The 18,927-nt window shown below is 37.7% G+C and overlaps 1 protein-coding gene across 1 annotated transcript in view; it reads left to right on the top strand.

The window, feature by feature from the left end:
• LOC108972015 (collagen alpha chain CG42342) overlaps positions 1-18,927 on the top strand; it is a gene marked incomplete in the record, with an annotated part of 110,293 nt that overhangs the window by 47,985 nt on the left and 43,381 nt on the right. Inside the window, 3 exon segments of the mRNA XM_018938447.1 lie at positions 5,170-5,223; positions 5,887-6,066; positions 8,594-8,699. Coding sequence (XP_018793992.1) covers positions 5,170-5,223; positions 5,887-6,066; positions 8,594-8,699 — 340 coding nt within the window.

Raw genomic sequence — 18,927 nt, 5'->3', positions numbered from 1 at the left:
CTCTCAGGCAGCTTTAACTCCACTCAGAGCATGTACGATTATTCGTTGCAGATACTGTGCCTGCATATATGTATTTGTTAAGATAGGCAATATATAACTCCAACAAAAAAGTTTGACGTCACAAAAAATTCCAACGAAATAATTAATTTTCTCCGTTGCAATTTCATTAAATTACGACCAATTAGCCCATTAAATTTATGCTCATCAATTTATATCATACATATAGGTTTATTAATTATGGCCAATGTTACCAAGTAACCTTTACAGTAATTAATGAATGATTTTTAAATTGAAATTACAACGTTAAGTGAAGCATTGTAAACTTAAAGTTTTCATTTAATTACATCTATATATTTAAAATTTGTTTTTAAATATTGAATGAAATTTCACATACTATAAGTTATTACACGTTTACCCATTGTAAATATTAAGTTAAGTCACCCTACGGGATATGCGTCAATGCTTAGTGATAAGATTAGAGACTAATATTTTCAAAACCCATTCCTTTTAAAGGGATCTGAAAGTTTTGGAAAAAAGGAAATAAAATAGTCCCAACCCGAAACCAAATCAACAACACATTTTTCCACTCCACCCTTAGCATGTTATAGAGCCGGAGGTGCAGCTGTTCTCTGTTGAAGAATTGTAGACCGATCTTTTACTTATAATCTGCTAAAAGTGAATCAGAGTCTACGATATCGCCAAATGATATCAAGAATAAATATTTTAAAGCAAAGTCAATGCCACAACACTGGCCGCCTTTGCCAACTGATTTTTGCGAAAATTTTAACCTCACTGCAAGATCGTTTATACAATAGCCCGTTACAAGCCTAATATTTAGGACAAGTTGCAACTTKCTGAAAATAAATAGTTCATTCGAACACTTAAGAACTATTCTGAACCCAAATAATATTGTATCCACGCAAATGCTATTCGTTCCTTGTGGGTAGAGCCTTTTAAAATATATATTCCATGAAGTATGCGAATTTCCGACCAGTGTCCAGTCTGCTGATATTTTGTGTGTCCCATATCTGAATTATTTCAATGAGGAAAACCTGTTCAACAAGGTACATATTTATAAAAATTTAGAAAATATGTGAGGGAGGTTTAGTCTTGGCGTCTTAAAGTGTAAAGCCAAATCAAACAAATTTCCTGAGAACAAATGTTTCTATTATCGCCTTTAACGGCGTTTTTTTGGAGACGAAGTTAAAATTACCCAACTTTGGGTGAAATCACACATCTTCGGACATATCGTACCAATTTCAACTTAATTTCGTACGTCTGATTTTCCTGACATTCGTATCAATGCACGAAATCGCAAAATCGGGCTATAAACCAGCTTTTTTTCATATAAAACCATTTTAAATTCCATCCATTTCTTGAATCAGAATTTTGCACATAGTGCATTTAARATACAAGCCACCTTGTAAACAAAAATTGTCATAATCGTACTACAACTGATCAAGCCCCATGATACTGACTATGTGAACGACAGTGATTCATGTGAACCTTTTWCCGAAAATATCGGTCAAGCTTTGAGATGCGTTATTGACGTTCGAAAGGAAATTTACCCGGCTGTGATCTCTGCTCTGTTTCAAGAGTTGGTTACATCCGAACTTAGTCGTTCCTGACATGTTTGTAGTTATTATTTCGTGGGATTTTTTTTTTTTGATATTTAGGTAGGAGTACTACTCTTTTATGAATATTGTTTTTTCAACCAAACAATATTTCTTAACTTGGTTTATTTTTGTTCATTAATTTTTTCGTTTAAAATTCAATTTCAATCTATTTCAAAAACGAATCCTCAAAACAGAAGAAGAGAAGAATTTGAATTGAAGAAAATAGGTTGAACTCCACAATCGCAGCATAAAATATAAGAGTTAATAGAAAATTTGGAAAATATATATGCTATGTTTACATATATTCCGTTTGTTTGTCTCCTTTTTCTTTAAACTACGCACAATAAAATATTAATGTAATCTTCGGCACCATTAAAGTTGATGCATTTTCGGATTGCATTCAAGTCCACACCACATAGAAAACGCTAGAAAATTTTAACAACATATGTGCATATGCAATAACCGTTATTGAAGCCATGAACTCAGTATTAGTGGGTGTGATAAAACTTTAAAAACCCATCTCAAGTCATCTTAACCCAAAACCGCTTATCCGACAATGCAACAAAGCGTTTACAACTTCACATTTGAGCGCCAAACAAGCAGTAAATGCACTTAATGTCCGTTTCACACAAAATTTTAAAGAAAGACCCATGCACATGCAGACGTTAGTCTTTTAAAAACCTCACACGCTTACAAGCAACAAATCCAATAAAACTATTTTGCTTACGAATTCCAACACCAACGCACGCTCAAACACGAATGCACCGACATGTGGCAACTTTGAAGATGCCATTTAAGGAAATCGTTTTAACACTTTACTGCTAAGATACATTTTGTTGTTGCTCACCGCTGACCACTACGCTTCTTCTGAGCGGTAACTGACCGCGWCAATGAGCTTGGGAGCGYGCAAGCAGTTTATTGGCCGCAGCGAAGTATTCGTTAAAGGATAAGCCGCGTTTAGGTGATTTTTAAACAAAATTAGTTTTTGCTGACGGAMACTTTCAATRCAYATATACATCAGCTGCAAAACTGCTCTTTGGATACCCGCTCTCTTTCCTATAATGCCTTTTATGTGTTACTCACAACGGCATATTTACATCGGCGCTCACATCGAAATCGGCTTCTGTCTTTCATTTTGCATGCTTCAACGCTTCGGTTTAATGGCCATTTGTCGCGATTTCATATTGGTGTGTGTAAAAAATATTAAAGCGAATTATTTGAAGATGCACCACACGCTCATAAATGTGTCTGGACAGCGGAGATGACTACGATACGTAAGATACAGATGTTCCGTGTATTAACACATTAACGGCTGGCTGCCTTGTCGGAAATTTTGCTAATCACAACCGAAATCATTCGAAAATTGAAGGTCTTCTTCGAAACACTTTTACACAAACCAGCCAATTCCATTGGGACATAAACATCATTTGGTCGAAAAAGTATTTTCGTGTKTCTAATAATATTAATTTTGTTGGACCACTTTTTGCCATTATTATTTATTGGTATTATTCCATAAGTGTAAAATTTTCTGGTTTCTTGGCGAAAACTACGACAAGTAGTCGTAGTAGCTCACAGGCTTGCCTTGAAGCCAACTTTACTCCAATAAGGGAAGTTCAGCATTGACCGAAAAAAATCATAGTCCGATGCTGCGTTGTTCTGATGGAAGACGAAGCCCTTTCTGCTTCAATCTCATCAGTAAAATGTAGAATAAATTTGATCAGACTGGATGGAGAAGCTCATAGTAGATGATTCCTTTCCAATCCCGCCAAACACTCAGCATAACCTTTCGAGTCGTCGATCCTGGCTATTCGAGCATTTGAGCTTCACCACGCTTGGACTATGATCTTTTTAGCACATTATTGTCGTATTTGACCAACATTTTTCGTCTCCTGTTATGGTTCGCTACAGAAATGGTTCCATTTCATTTCGTCTCAGCAAATAATCGCAGATGTTCCAGCTGGCTTTTCAAAAATGTTAAGTTCCTTAGCGATGTCATGGCTGCTTATGAGACCGTCCTGGTCAATCTCATCGCTATTTTCAACGATAGATCGACCAGAGCGAGGTGCATCTTTCTTTTTTGTGCTATACGAACTAATACATCATCGTCTCCGTAAACACAAATTTCATTGGTGGCTTGGGTAGCATTTTTCCCTTTTTATATACAATTTTCAAAATGAAGCGAATTCCTTCATTCCTTCAACTGTTTTTCAACTTCCCCGATCTACATTTTTTGGTTAAATAAAGCTTAAAATCTCACCTTTCCAACACTATATGGTATGACACAATGTGATTGGTAGCACTGTAGATAAAATACTTTTCGACTACCCAATATAGTGAAATAGAACGCGAAGAGTCATAAAAGTACAAATTTTCAATAGGTTTCAAGTCGGAAATTTTCGAAACCTCATAGTACCRTTTGTTATACCAGGCAACGAAACTTTTCCTCTTGGCTTCTTCGAAGAAACCACACCCACAACGCATTTTACACACAAGTGTTGCACTGCATATGCAATGCCTGTACATAGAATGAATGTAAATGTACACGTACAAATTTTTTTCTCAAGCGCTTCCAAACATGTGGCATCATCTGCAAGTCAATTTTATGAAATTTTTCAGACGGAAAAGTGCTACACATATGTTGCAAATGGCCAAAAGAAAAGTGTGTGCGCTTACAAAGTTTGCATTGCAAAAACACGCTTAAGCATGTGTAAGTGTGTGTGAGTATGTGCGTGTTCATGTGCATAAGCTTTCAGCACGAAATTCTTTTATTTTCCCCATTTCCATGGAAAGGACCTCACACATGACAACTTCGACTTACGTCTGCGTCTGCGTTAGGCGAAAGGTCTTAAAAGTTTTATGTCAAGCAGCGTTTAAGAGAAATTTGAGTGTTTACTGTTGGCGAGAATAAACTGCGAAAGCATTCAAAATAACAGTATASTTAAGTTGAAGTTGAAAGGCCAGCGAAATAATTGCTTAAGAGGATTCTTGTTGTTAATTTRGGGAATAAATACTTTGGAGGTGACTAAAAACAGTAATAACAAATTTATTAATTTCATTTGGAGAGCGTAAGCACATTATGTCTAACAAGCTTCCAACTTTCGTTTAAAGAGAGTTTTATTTCTCGTCACGATAGAAAAGGGAGTGTTCTGCAGCTTGCTCAAGGGTTTACACTGCCATAGTGGCTTAAGTGTAAGTSTTACAATCAAAACGTCTTCAGATCGCCAAGCATCCACTGTCCTKTTAGTTTTCAAAAGCAAAAACACCGCTGCTGAGATGGTGCGTATGCTAGCTGCAGATCGAGGCGAGAGTTGACAGTTCTCAATCTCATATGATTTCGAGAGTGATGTGGTTGAACGCTAACCAAAAAAAAGTTCACCAATAATTAAAAAAAAAAAATGTTTTAAAATGTAAAAATCATTAAAATTTTTTTCGGCGTCAAAATCAATTTCACTCCCATTACACTTTACTTTAAGTTATTATAAATATTTAGTTGTTGTTTTTTATACTTATTTTTATTTTTATTACTTTCATTTTTATTTTTATAATTTGTAAGGGTTTGCAAGAAGCCGGTGTGAATGTRTCAGCCGCCACTGTCATACAATTGAAGGTAAGTGTCGGCATGCTTCTGAATGCAACAACAAACACACGCACACACACATAAGCCAAATGCAAAACTAGTGCTAAAAGTCCTAAAAGCAAAAAGATATTCATGTATTTATGAGTGCACATTTTCATGCATAAGTAGATGCACGTCCGTACACACACCCATCCAAACATCCACACATAAAGTGCGTCGGCGGCAGGTGGCCAGGCGCAAGCGTTATGCCATTTGGTCACTGGAGATTTTTAATATGCACACATAAAATAACAAACAGCAAATATTCATCAAAATTCATTTGAAATGCAAAAGTGCAATATCGTAAGTGTGCGCACACACACAAACGCGCGCACACATATGTATCATGTAGTTAGTGAAGCTCCCGTACATGTCATATCACCAACAACCAAAAAAAAAAGGGAGCTTACAGGCATTTTCCGACGACTTTCAACATTTCAACATTTCTCCAGTATTTTCAATTTAATAAATTTTGCATGTTTAGCCTTTACTAACAGCATGCTTTGCAGCTTCCACATATTTATTTTGCCATAATTGCATGCTTGCACTCACATATGTAGATRTGTTTGTACATAGTAGAAGCTGGTAACATTTGTCAACTATTTTCATTAATTGATATTTTTGTCTCTTTGCTGCTGCCGTTATGGCGCTTAGGGTGAACCTGGCGAGCCTGGTCCGCCTGGACCGCCAGGACCACCTGGTGAGCCCGGCTCACCCGGCATGAATGGCGGACGTGGTCCACCTGGCGAAACCGGCCCAGCGGGACCTGCTGGACCACCTGGAGAACCCGGACCGATTGGCCCACCTGGAGCGCCGGGCACACTGGGACCTAAGGTAAGTGCAGGCACGTTCTAGTCATGTGTATGGATTATGAATCCTTTGAGCTGATGTAGAAGCACGCACACAAGGACGATGAAGGAGTAAAAACTGCAATTGAAATACGTAAAATATGTCATTCCCGAAAAACATTGGAGTTAATTTGTGTTGTTGAGATGAGATAATTTATGTACACTGAAACTCTTGATTCGCAAGAATTTTGAACAAATATTTATGATAATCCCATTGTAGTGAGAAATAGGTTTGGAAACAAAAAGGTCAGAGTACAAAATCAAAGAATATTTTCCACTTCCATTCCATTCGAGCGATACATCATAAGATGTAAGACCCTGTAATTGTATGTTTGAAAGTTTTTGATTTATGTATACCAAGAAAATTTCGGTAGTTAAGATGGCGTGGAGTATGGTCATTAAATCGTTAAGTATTGAAAGTTATCTAATAAGAAAACCTTGTTCCACATGCTGGTGGAAAGCATGCCAACTAAGATACTTAAACTTTAGTATGACGAGCTATGAAGGATAAAGTCTCTAAATATGTCCAGCTCATGCTGCTCCCCTAACTTTGACATGTTGGGTCCTTCAAAAACTGTATCCACACCACATGAGTGCCAATGGAACAATTTCCAATTAGGACACCAAACATTGCGGCCATATGAACCTAAGAGATAGTAGCTGCATAAGATAAGGTAAGATAAATATAAGAGGATTGCATCGCAACCTTAGGTCTATTGTGCCCTCTCCTAAAACACAACGACCCATCTAGCCAGTGCCCAGTGTAGAATGCTTTAAGTAGCCTGAGTTTGCGCCTAGGGAGATTAACGGCATATTTAAACCTGCTGTTAGYATATTCGGAGTTGCTACCAATACCTCCTTTTTCCTTGCGGAGCAGCTCCTTTATGGTAAGAAGACCCACCGATAAAGGATTCAGGTCCTACCATGTTAGAGGATACTGCGGAGAAGACGAGCTCATCAGCCAGTTCGTTTTCGACTATACCTTTGGAATTTGGCACTCAGATGAGGTACACTTGGTTACGTTCCGCCAGACTATTCAACCGTTCTGTACACTCATACAGCAGTAGCGATTTGATCGCATAGGCAGAGAATGCTTTATGTATCGATAGTGGCCCTTTTTTACATTCTACAATTGTACAGAAGGCTTTCGTAATCACACAAGTGCTGGTTGCTGACCAATGCACATATTGAGCTTACGCGAGACGCAAAGTTTCATCACCCGAATTCAGTCAAAGGAACATCTGCTCGTTCCCATTCTAATGGGATGTGGGGAGCAAAGTCATCGAATTTGCATTAATGATTCCGCTTTGGCCTGAGACCCTGACAAGTTTAATATGGCCTGACAAGTTAATATTAAGGACTGAAAGAGTTCACATTCCCTGGAAATATATTGAATCCAAAAATCTATGAATGGTTCTTGATTTCTAGTTGTAGTATACGAGTATAAGAGACAAACTGTGGGAACATTTCTACACACTTTTTGAACACGATCCAAAACATTAATTCTGGTATTATTATTGCTGATATTGAACTGATTAATGAAATAGCAARATCTCAAAACTTTGATGAGCCATTTCGTGAGAACAATAACTGAGCGTAAGTCACTAATCAAAAACAACAAAATTTATTTGATGTTGCAAGATAGTAGAGGCATATTTCATGCACATTAAAAGGATACTTCTGAATTAATGATTGGACCGATAGCACCAAAAACACACATCTATCTGCACATATGTCTATGTGTGTGTATGTTTGTGTGTGTGTTAACCGCTGTTTGCATTAGAAACGTGTGTCGCACAAACAATAACGCTATTAAGTATCTAATATTTCAAAGCAAATAAGTTGTCAAGGGTCAATTTATGCACGCATCCTTCGCACACACAATGAAAACGGAGAGAAAACCGTTGTGCGGCTGTGGCATGGCATCCTACGCCGTGTTGCAGCTGCAGGCGTTGTTTSCTTCGTTAGTGCCTATTCATTTTCYATTTATACAGGCTTTTGTTTTCGCTTATATCACCTCGCCTTGGTTTTTATACTGCTGCTTTCCAATTTTGTGAACAAACAACAACAACAACTGTACACTATTATCCTATCAAAACGGATATTTATGTGTCTGCGCTCAACCCAAAAGTGCCGACGAGTGYGCRCATCAATTGCAGAGCCGGAATGTCGCAGCGGCAGATAGCGCTACAAAGGCGAGTTCGCTGGCAGTTACTCGGCATGTGATGTGTGCGGTCGCTGACTTGTTGGCTGAGTGGCCGGACAACGGACTGTCACATCACTTATCATTTGCTTATGTTGCATGTTTAGACATTTGCTTATTTTACCCTTAATTCCTTGTGTGCTTGGGCTGTTAACTCGTGAGAAGACTCAGAGACATACTCAAAAAGATTCAACAACACACATTATGCGCACATGTATATGCTGCGGATGCTGAGGCATGTGCAATCTGCTGCCACAAATGTAATTGCTTTTAAAAATGTTTATATTTATTCTCATTGTGTCCTTTGCAGGGTGACAAAGGTGACCGCGGTGATCGGGGTCTTACGACGACCATTAAGGGTGACGAATTTCCCACCGGCATCATTGAGGGGCCACCAGGTCCAGCAGGACCACCTGGTAAGTAGTGTACAAGGTATTTGTCGCCTAATTCTAATCAATTGTCCATACAAACTACTCAAAGTCACACTCGCATGTCTAGCAACTCATGTGTCTATTAAGTAAGTGATGCCACACTCTCGTAAATAAATAAATAATGACTACACTAAGTATTTGTTGTTGTTCTTGCTGCCAACTGAAGTGCTGTACATGTGTCCCTGCTCACAATTGTGCGCGTCAGGCCCCCCTTTCGCAGCGCCGTTCGAACGTAATTCACGTGTTGTTTGTTTGTTTTCAAAGGTGTTTGCTGCTGGCATTTGTTGTGCCACACGCTGTTGGTGCGCGCACACAATCACTAAATAGATATTTGTATAAATACACATCGATGAATGTATGCATGTGTGTGTTTGTTGTATGGTATTTATTTGTTTTTGTGGTTGGGCACATCTTTAGCTGCCATGCTAGCAGCTTCAAAGTGCCTGCCTGCCAGCCTGCCTACCTTTCTGTAAACATTAATAWAAGGCAGGAAAAGTGCAATAACAAAATCATATGCTCACACTTACTGCTCGTCTTTAATGTTGTTGTAGTCGTTGTAATAGAGCAAAATGTGTTGGTTGTTTTAATTTATGGCCTGCTGCAAGTCGGTGCAATGTAAGCAGCGCACAAGAGCCAGCTGCACAGTGGGCCGCAGCGGCATTACAGCGTAGGAAATTCTTACTTACGAAAACGCGCAACACTGAATGCTTAAAAATATTTATTAACTAAGTACTTTTCTTATAATGTTTTCTAATAGCTTAAATTTAATTTCTCTTCCTACATTGTGACAAAAAAATACCCGGAAATTGTAAATAAATGCAATATATTTATTTTGTCGCCTTCAAAGTAGTCCCCACTGGATGTAATACGATTTCTCTAGTCCTCGAAACAATTTTCATAAGCACTTTTCGGGATGGCTTTCAGCTCCTTCCGCAAATTTAGTTTTATCTCTTCGATTGACAGAAAACTGCTTCCACGGAGCAATTTCCGTTTGGAAAACAGAAAGAAATCACACCAAGCCAAATCTTATAAATACGGTGGTTGATTAATGATAATCATTGCGTTTTAGGCTTTAAATACGGTCACAATCGTTCCTCGATGAGCTGGTGCATAATCATCGTGTAATATCCATGAATTGTTTTTCCTGATCAGGACCGTTTTCAATGGAAGTTCTCACACAAATGCTCCACTACGTTCAAATAGAACTCTTCATTGAGCGTCTGTCCCCCCGAAATAAATGTATGATGCATCAAATTACGAATATCGAAAACAACAATGAGCATAACCTTGATTTTTGAGCGGCTTTGGTGTGGTTTTTAGGTTTCAGCTCGTTTCTTCCCATCCATTCCGATGATGGTTTGCAAGCCAAACCTATGAACATGTCTCATCAGCAGTTGTAATGTTCTACATGATTGTGAGATCGGAATTCGCACGATCAAGCGTATTCAAAGAAGCATGTTTACGTTATTTTTTTTTTTTTTGAAATGAGCTCTTTCAGAACTATTCGTGCAAGGACCCGTTTCATACACAACATATCCACCAAAACCATTCGAATGGACTCGCGAGCGATGTCGAGCTGTTAACGCCATCTCTCTAAGACTTGCCTGACGATTTGCAAGCACCATATCCTTCACTTTTTTATTCAGCAGTTCTTCAGTTGAAGAGGTCGAGGGCTGTCCAGAACGAGGCATGCCTTCAACGATCTCTCGACAGTTTTTGAAGTCTTTGTACCATTCGTAGGTTTGTGTTTTTGATAACACTTTTTTCAACATTTGCAACGTCCTTTCTAATTTCTGAAATCAAGTAAAATTCTTTCGCGTAGAAGTGAGTATTGAACTGATTGCCTCTAACTTCGATATCAAATTCAGTACCCGAGTTTACCAGATACATACTACATGTTATATATTTTCATATTATAAAAACAAACTGATACCATTTCAAGATTTAAAATATTTGAAAGTGATAATATAATAGTATCCACTTTTATCTTAAAGAATTCGTCAAGGCCGATGTATTTCTCAAAGAAATCAAATGAAGAAGTTGAAATATGGGTATTTAAAACAAATTATGAACCTTTAACAAGCGGCGAAGCTTCATCATAACGAATGGCTTCCATAAGACATGAGCATATCCCAAATTTAATCTCACCCTAATTTATTTAATATAAGTCATTCGATAATGCCAAAAACAGAAAAATGTTTGTTTCTACGCGCGCTGACAGACATAGCAGGATCAATAAGGGAATCCCAAATGTTACGTGCTTTCGCTAGATTCTCGCATTAAAATCAGGYGGAACTTAAACTAATGTGGCATTACCACCAAATACCTTTTCCTGACCCAGAACTATATTGAAAGTGGCAAAAGTCCACTTCGTCTGAACCATAAATCCGTGCGTGTCTTTTTACGAAGATACCAAAACGCGCGATTTCTTTCAACAGCCATAGAGAGGAATAAATTAAGCAATTTCAAATATTTCATTTCATTTTTTTAAGTTTCTGACAGCCAATTAGTTTTAGGCGGTCAAACACTGTTCAATGCTTGGCTCTCCACTCGAATGCAGTCGAGCGTTTATTTGTTTTCGTGCTGTTGCCTGGCGTTACACTCAACACACCGTAACTGCAGCCACAACAAAAACAAAACAAATATATGCACCTCAAATACACACGCACCCAAACATGRCGATATGACCATTGCTTTGGGTGTATCGAGTGGCACAACAAATGCACCGRATCTCTTAGAATTGTTGTTTGTGCGGTTGGCTTGTTGCTGTGGCACTTAATTGAGTCACTTGAGCGCCGCCCAGGCCAAATTAACTGGGAGTGCATACAATGGGGCAGCACAAGCAGCCGCCGATTAATTGGAGAATTTWCTTTMTGATTTAGTTGGAGCACYAACACAACACCACACACACACATGCATGCATATGATTAGTTTTTTAGGCGTTTATAAAGATTTGATTATTTTCCAATGACATTTTATTTATTTGCTTTTTTTCTCATTTAAAAGTGGATCCTACACATTACAGCGGCGGCGACACGCTGTGCACTTTCCAAAATCATTCTTCGCATTTTCCTGAAGCTCGCCACGCCACGCATTGTTGTCGCTTGCTGTTGATTTATGAATATCTCTTTGTGTTGGTGTAGATTTGTGCTCACCTTCAGTTTTTGAATTGCGCCACGCACTGTTTTCTTTGGCGCTGAGACGCCTCGAAATTCCACGAAATTTATTAGAACAAAAAAAGTATGGAGAAATAAAATTAAAAAGCATAAATTGAAAGTAAAATTAGCGCAGCCGCCGACACTTGTCCCGCCGCCRCAGCGACAAATGCGCCGAAGATGAATAAGTTCATAATCACACACAGACAGAGACAAACGCAAATGGAAAGGCACATACAAAAACAATGAACGCTGAACGCTGCATATTCAAGCAGTTTAGAGTTGTGTATGAAATTGAATAAATTTGAAAACGCTTTTCGGCACATTAATCATCTCCAGAGGCGGWYGGGATTAGCRCGTGTCGCGTCATATTTCTCGCCTCTGCAGCGCGCGAGCGCTACAAATCAACGCGCACAAAATCTAATACACCGCCACWCATAATGCAAACATGCGTTGGTGTGTGTGTGTCTTTGAATGGGGGGCCTCATCAACACCCCCACACGCGCGGGCTGCTGCGATCGATCAAACTGGCACTGTATTTCTTCTTAATGAAGAGCTGAAAAAAACACACGAATTCTTAATATTTTTGTTTGCCAAGCGGAAACGCGGTCTCATATAGCTCCGCATTAAGCGAGYGCCTGAGCATGTGCATGCTCGCTGGTGCGCTTGTTGGCCTTCAGCGTCAGCTATTTGCTTGTTTGTCATCGCATTTCGGCGATTGTTTAGTTTATTACCGGCCCCTTTCGGTTTCGCGCGCTCCACCCGACAGYTCATTTACGCACACACACAYCCAAGCACACATGTGCGCTACCATATGGACCTAACACTTGTTTATTGGTGTGAAATTCTTTATGTGCCACAGTTCATTTCACACATTTACGACTTGCTACTTGTGCTGCCCTGCCGCACAAATACTAATTTCTGTTTTTCCTATCATGTTTTTTCGGTCACGTTGGCTTCCGCTTTTAATTATTTTTAACAAATTYTTCACATTTCTTTTGTTTATTTTTTTATATTTAGTTAGGCGCAGCTAATACTGGCAGCGCATAAAAAAGAATAAGAGCAGCTTTTATGAAGAACAGAAGGAAATAAATATTTTCTTAATACTGTGCATGTTGGGCATTTCACACTTAATTGAAATAGAAGGAAAATATTATGTGTTTCAAAGTTTATTTGCTTTTTCATTTATTAGCTGAGCGCGCCGCGCTAATTGTTTTGTTGCATTTGGCGCGTAAATTATGCCGCTTCGTTCGTCCCATACAGGCCCCTTTGGCTGGCACCAATCGCCTCTGCCATAAACAATTTAAAGCTTTTAATGACACATTACAAACGCATTCAAAATAGTTTAGTTRAAGCGCTTAATTGGCCTAAGGCAAAGGTCGTGCTGATTTGGTTCGTTAGACCCGCTTTATTGTTCTTGTAAGTGTTGAGTGTGTTAAATTGTAATTTATCATCTGGGATTGAGCAGGATGCACCCTACTTTGCTGGCGAGCATATTTTACTTTTRCTTCCAAAATTTTTTTGTAAACTCAGTACTTATGCTAATCAAGCTTTCTATAAAAAAAAGTCAGAAATGCATGTATTTTTCGATCACTTTTTTATTTTTATTTTTTTTTTAAAGCAATTATTTGGTTTTCTTTTTGTTATTGAGGAAAGGCGAAGCGAATATTAGCATTTTTTTTAAGTATATAATCTGATATCATTTAATCAAATGTTACTCTAATCAAAAATTGCTCAGACTTAGAAAAAAATAAATTGCAAAGAAGGCTCCAATGCTCAATATGTATAAGCATTTCAATATCTAGTCCAATTTTGAGAAAAGAAAACTTAAAATCCACCAATCAATATAATAAGAAATTGACTCTTTAATCATCAGGGTTTGAAACTAGTACTGTAAAGCGAATACTGCCCCTATATATAGTACTTATTGGAAACGAGCTACTACATAGTATGTGTCATGAAGAATGATATGCATCTACGAAAGAATAAGCAAGGACAACCATACTATATATCCTGACTGAGATTTGGTTCCTTTAAGTGTCTTTTTTCTTTTTTGTTTTCGGGTCATAAGCATAGATCCAAGACTAGTGGTCAGAAAGCATAGTTTCACAGACGTGTATGTGACGCCTTTTTTCGAAAAAAATTTGTTGATTTTGGAACTAATCGTGCTTTCGCTTTTCTTAGGCCCAAATGATCTTTCAAATAATAAAATTTCACTGATCCTTTGGATAACTTAACGATGCCAGTAAGTTCTATGACTGTTAATAGTCGACTCTCAAACACCATTTACTTCATTTTATTGACGTTTTGATCATCAGTTGATGTTGATGGCCGCACTGGACGCGCGAAATTTATATTAAAAAGGCTTACTATTTGTTGCTCACAGTAGTCTTTGCATTGAAACCATTTGATTTTCACTTTATGTCCACAAAAGCCTTCTGTTTTATCGCTCCATAAAAATGTAAAATCTGCACTGAAGTTTAATTGTAATAAGATGTAAAAAAAATACAATTTTACTATTATGGATGCGTTGAATTTTGCTGAGATCGAAGTACATACACACATGCATATGWATGGACATATATTTAGAAAAGAATTTTCATAGTTCTGTCAAAATAAATTAAGAGTTGGCAAGAATGAACGCATTTGATTTTTTGCTTATTTTGCCATAAACTCAGTATTTTGTTTTGCAGTGTGATAATATTTAAAGATTTAAGTAATTACTTAACGGATTAAATATTCTTGTAATAAGTATAAAAATAGCTAAAATAAAATGGGAATTAAATGCACGCGGTTTTAAAGTAATTTAGCAAATATTTTGTCTGTATCAAGTTTGCTCACTCTCATGTACATACATATGTATGTACATATGTCCAACCTCTTTTACTCGCAGAAAGCAGAACTCAGTTTTATTGTACATTTTCCTTTGTCAGCACTTAAACGGTCCGTAAATTTGCGCAAAACACAAAAATGCTCCTAAAATTTATTATATTTCCCCCTTTAAAACGAACTCTCGCATCCCTATTGCTGCTCTATTTGTTTTGCCAGACGGTTTTGTTTGTTTAGTAACTGTCATTGTCATTTAATTTGTTTTCTTTAGGCTGCTTATCTTATCRCAGCCGTAATATATTTACATTTGTCTTAATTCCTTTTTTTTCAAATATTTGTTGTAGCAATGAAATCACAACGACACAATACATGTGTTTACTTACACATAAGCATGTACAAAAAACTCATATAGTTAAGTATATAAATAGTGAGGATGGGCTTGAAGTTGCGTAGGCTTTGGCCTCACTGCTTTAGTGTTCCTAGCATAATTTGTATAAATTCGTATATGAAACATTTGGATATATCCAAATCCTGGTTTAAAGCGTAAAGGTATAAATAATATACCATAAATAATAGATAACATAGATAAATCTTTACTTTTAGTATATTTTATGAAATCTCGTTTTTGTTCAATTGAAAAATCTTTTCTGTAAAATCCACATTGACAAAAAGACCTATCGAGAATACTTTTATATATGTATGTACATATGCATACTATACATACATACATGTATTGTATATACATACATACATATATTGGGTAGTCGAAAAAGTCTTTTGGTATTTAGTCAATAGATGTCGTTGCAATCGTATGTCTCCAGTTCTACCAATCACATTGTGTCATACCATATAATGTTGGAAAGGTGATCATTCAAATTCATTTAACCCAAATTAAATTCAGAGAAGTTGAAAAAAAGTTACAGCTGTTCGAAAATGAGGGAAAATAATGAAGAAATTCGCTTTTGAAATTTTTTTATAAAAAAGGGAATATTGAATTTGTGAAGTTTACGAAGACAATAGTTAGCTCGGTTCCGTTCTGGAAATTTCGATGTGTAAGATGCACCTCGCTCTGGTCGACTTATCGTCGAAAAAGTAGATGAATTTACAGAAAATAGTGACCAGGACCATCACAAAAGCAGCCATGWCATTGCTAAGGAACTTACATTCATCATCCAACAATTCTGAACTATTTAAAAAAGGCTCACTACAAAAAGAAGCTCAACCAAATTAATTGTCTGTGAAAAATTTAATGGACCGAAATGAAATCGAAACATTTCTGGATCGAGTGGTAACAGGCGACGAAAAGTGGATCAAATACGACAATAATGTGCGAAAAAGATCATCGTCCAAGCATGCTGAAGCTCAACAAATAGTCGCAAAGCCAGGATTGACGCCTCGAARGRTTATGYTGAGTGTTTKGGTGGGATTGCAATCATCTATTATGAGCTTCTTCAGCCTGATCGAATTTATTSTACATTTTACTGATGAGATTGAATCARGYAATCGAAAGAAATGGCCAGAACTGATCAACAGRAAGGGCTTCGTCTTCCATCCAAGRAACCAGAAAAGTTTTACAGTGATGGAATAATGTCTCTAGCGAAAAAATTGCAAAAAGTGGTCGACAACACAGTTGTTGCTCTGATGATATCACAACAACAGTAAAAACAGAAACCCATCCAAACATCTTGCTGATCTGTTAACGGCATACCATAAAATGGTATTATCTATAAAAGAATACACGATACTTCGCACATCCAAAAACTAGCCAAAACATACAAAGGCCAATCCTTTGGTCTGCTGCAATAAAAAGCGCCACAATGCCAGCTGGTCACTGCGACTTCAAGGAGCATAAGTTGGGTGGTGCTCCAGACAACTAACTGACCCGCCACTCTATTCATTGCCTAATGTGTTAGCGAGGTTATAAACTCTAAATGTCCAATAAATTTTAACTTGACTCGCAACTAAAAAATTCAGATACCCAGCCGCTCTTCACGTACCCATACCAGCGAATACTTGACCAAATTGAATTTCGCAAATCGCCAGTATTTTATGTTTATATTTTATACATTTATGTCGCTCTACACAGCGCGCTCCTCTCTCGCTCACTCGTTCGCGCTTTCTGCTTTCGTTTAGTCCATTTTATTTGTTAGTTAAGTCACCGCCATGAAAGGAGAAGAGCCATTAAACTATGAAAAGTTCCAACTGGCTTTTGTTAAAAGTCAACCAAATGCCAAATACAGGCGGCGCTCTGCCATTCCAAGGCCACCACATACTCATACAGACCCAAATACCCGAAGCCACCTACTTGATTGCGGTGGTTGGGGCCAACCAGAGTGCTATTGTTACGACTCTCGCTGTTGCTTAACTATAATTTTCTTGTTTTGCCTCCAAATGTTGTGGCTGCAGCTGCTGTCAACGTATTTGCGTCGTTCTCGCCAGCGGGGTGGTCGTTTATCGGACACCCGTCGCCTGCTGTTGCCGCTGCTGGCTGAAATGATCAACTGGGGAATCGTAAAAGTAATGAAAAATTGTTGTGGTCGAGTGATGCCATTCAAAATGGCAACAAATTTTATCCATTTTCTCGTTTCCTCGTTTTTTGCACCAGCGATTTTTATTTGTTATCCTTCTCATCGCCATCCATTGTTTGGGCATTAGACRAGCGGGTCGGTGGCAAGCGCCCCGCTGCTGCTGCTGCTCTACTCTGGCTCGTCGGTTCGTTGCCTATCGAAAGTTTATTAAGTTTCTAAATTGCGCTGGCAATGGAAATATTATGGCATATTACATGGTCGTCTAGATTTTTGATAAGTGATGATAAGCCGCATTGTTCGCGCATTGTCGTGTGCAATCCATTTTACATAAGTTCGCTTCATTTATTCATAACTTTTATTTGATCACTTTTATGTGACTTTAATTTATTCAAATGGCGTGTCATCGGTTCAAAATTGTGGCAATTGAACGCAAATTTATGGCTGAATTGCCGCCACAAAAATGTGGTGATGGTCACATGCGCACAAATTGCATTTGTATGTGTTTTAACGGTGTTCGCCCGCGGAAAATCTTAACTGCGAAATCTATATGAGTGATTTTGGAATATATAAAAGAGTTTCGGTGTTGAATGGTTAATTTAACATTATTTTCAAACCGCAGACACGTGCTGGAAACTTGTGATTCGAATGGATATAACTCGTATACATATACAGTGATGTGCGATGAAATAAAGCCATTCATTTTCTGATGATATTATTGCAACAAAATTTTTTTTAAGAATCTAACATGCCATGAACTAACTGTAGTTCAGTACTCACATCATCTGTGTATATTTTCCCGTTACTTCTGAATTCAACTTCGCGTTAATTTTTAACAAATCAGTGAAAATGTGATATTAACTGTGAAGCAACGTGTGCGTTAAAATAGAGCCAACCGATGAAGTAAAACTTTTAGTGATATTAAAACATATTTTTACAATATAATTTTCAGGCAAACGTGAGTAAAGGTTTCTAGCTTTTTTAATTTGGAGTAAATTTTGGTGTTTAATTCTTTTTAAGTCTAAAAATGGGTAGAGCCAAACACTGCAGCCCTGAATGCAGGAAATTGATAAAAAATTTAAAAAAACAAGGCAAAAGTCAAAGAGAAATAGCTGGATTAGTTGGCTGCTCAAAAAAAATGGTTGAAAACGCCATAAATTACAAAGATATTCCAGAAAACAGAGGCAAAAAGCCCAAAATCAACGAGGGTTTGCGAAGGCGTATCCTGCGTCACGTTAAAAAAGATCCGTTTGTGACCTCTTCCGCACTCAAAAAACAGTTTTCTTTGGATGTGGATACTTCAACAATTAGAAAACTGTTAATCAAAGAGGGATTAAAGGCTAAAACAACTCGAAAGGTACCGTTTCTAACCAAAGCAAACGTAAAAAAACGATTAAAATTTGCCGAGGATCATGTGAATTGGCCAGCGAGTAAGTGGCGAAACATTCTTTGGTCAGATGAAACAAAAGTGAATCTATTTAACTCTGACCGAGGCAGCATTACTGTGCGAAGGCCCCCCAATACCGAATTCTGCCCTCAATACACTGTAAAAACGGTAAAACATGGCGGTGGGAGTATAATGGTATGGGGGTGCTTTTCTTATTATGGGACTGGTGCTCTATTTCGGATAGAAGGTACAATGGATGCCTTGCAGTACACTGGAATTTTGAATGAAACTATGTTGCCTTACGCAGAGCTTAACAT

Source organism: Bactrocera latifrons, unplaced genomic scaffold (genome assembly GCF_001853355.1).
Source record: "Bactrocera latifrons isolate USDA-ARS-PBARC rearing strain unplaced genomic scaffold, ASM185335v1 scaffold_11, whole genome shotgun sequence".
In the NCBI taxonomy this organism is placed as follows: domain Eukaryota; kingdom Metazoa; phylum Arthropoda; class Insecta; order Diptera; family Tephritidae; genus Bactrocera; species Bactrocera latifrons.
Note: the sequence above shows the minus strand (reverse complement) of the source record. Positions and strands in the feature narration are given on the sequence as shown.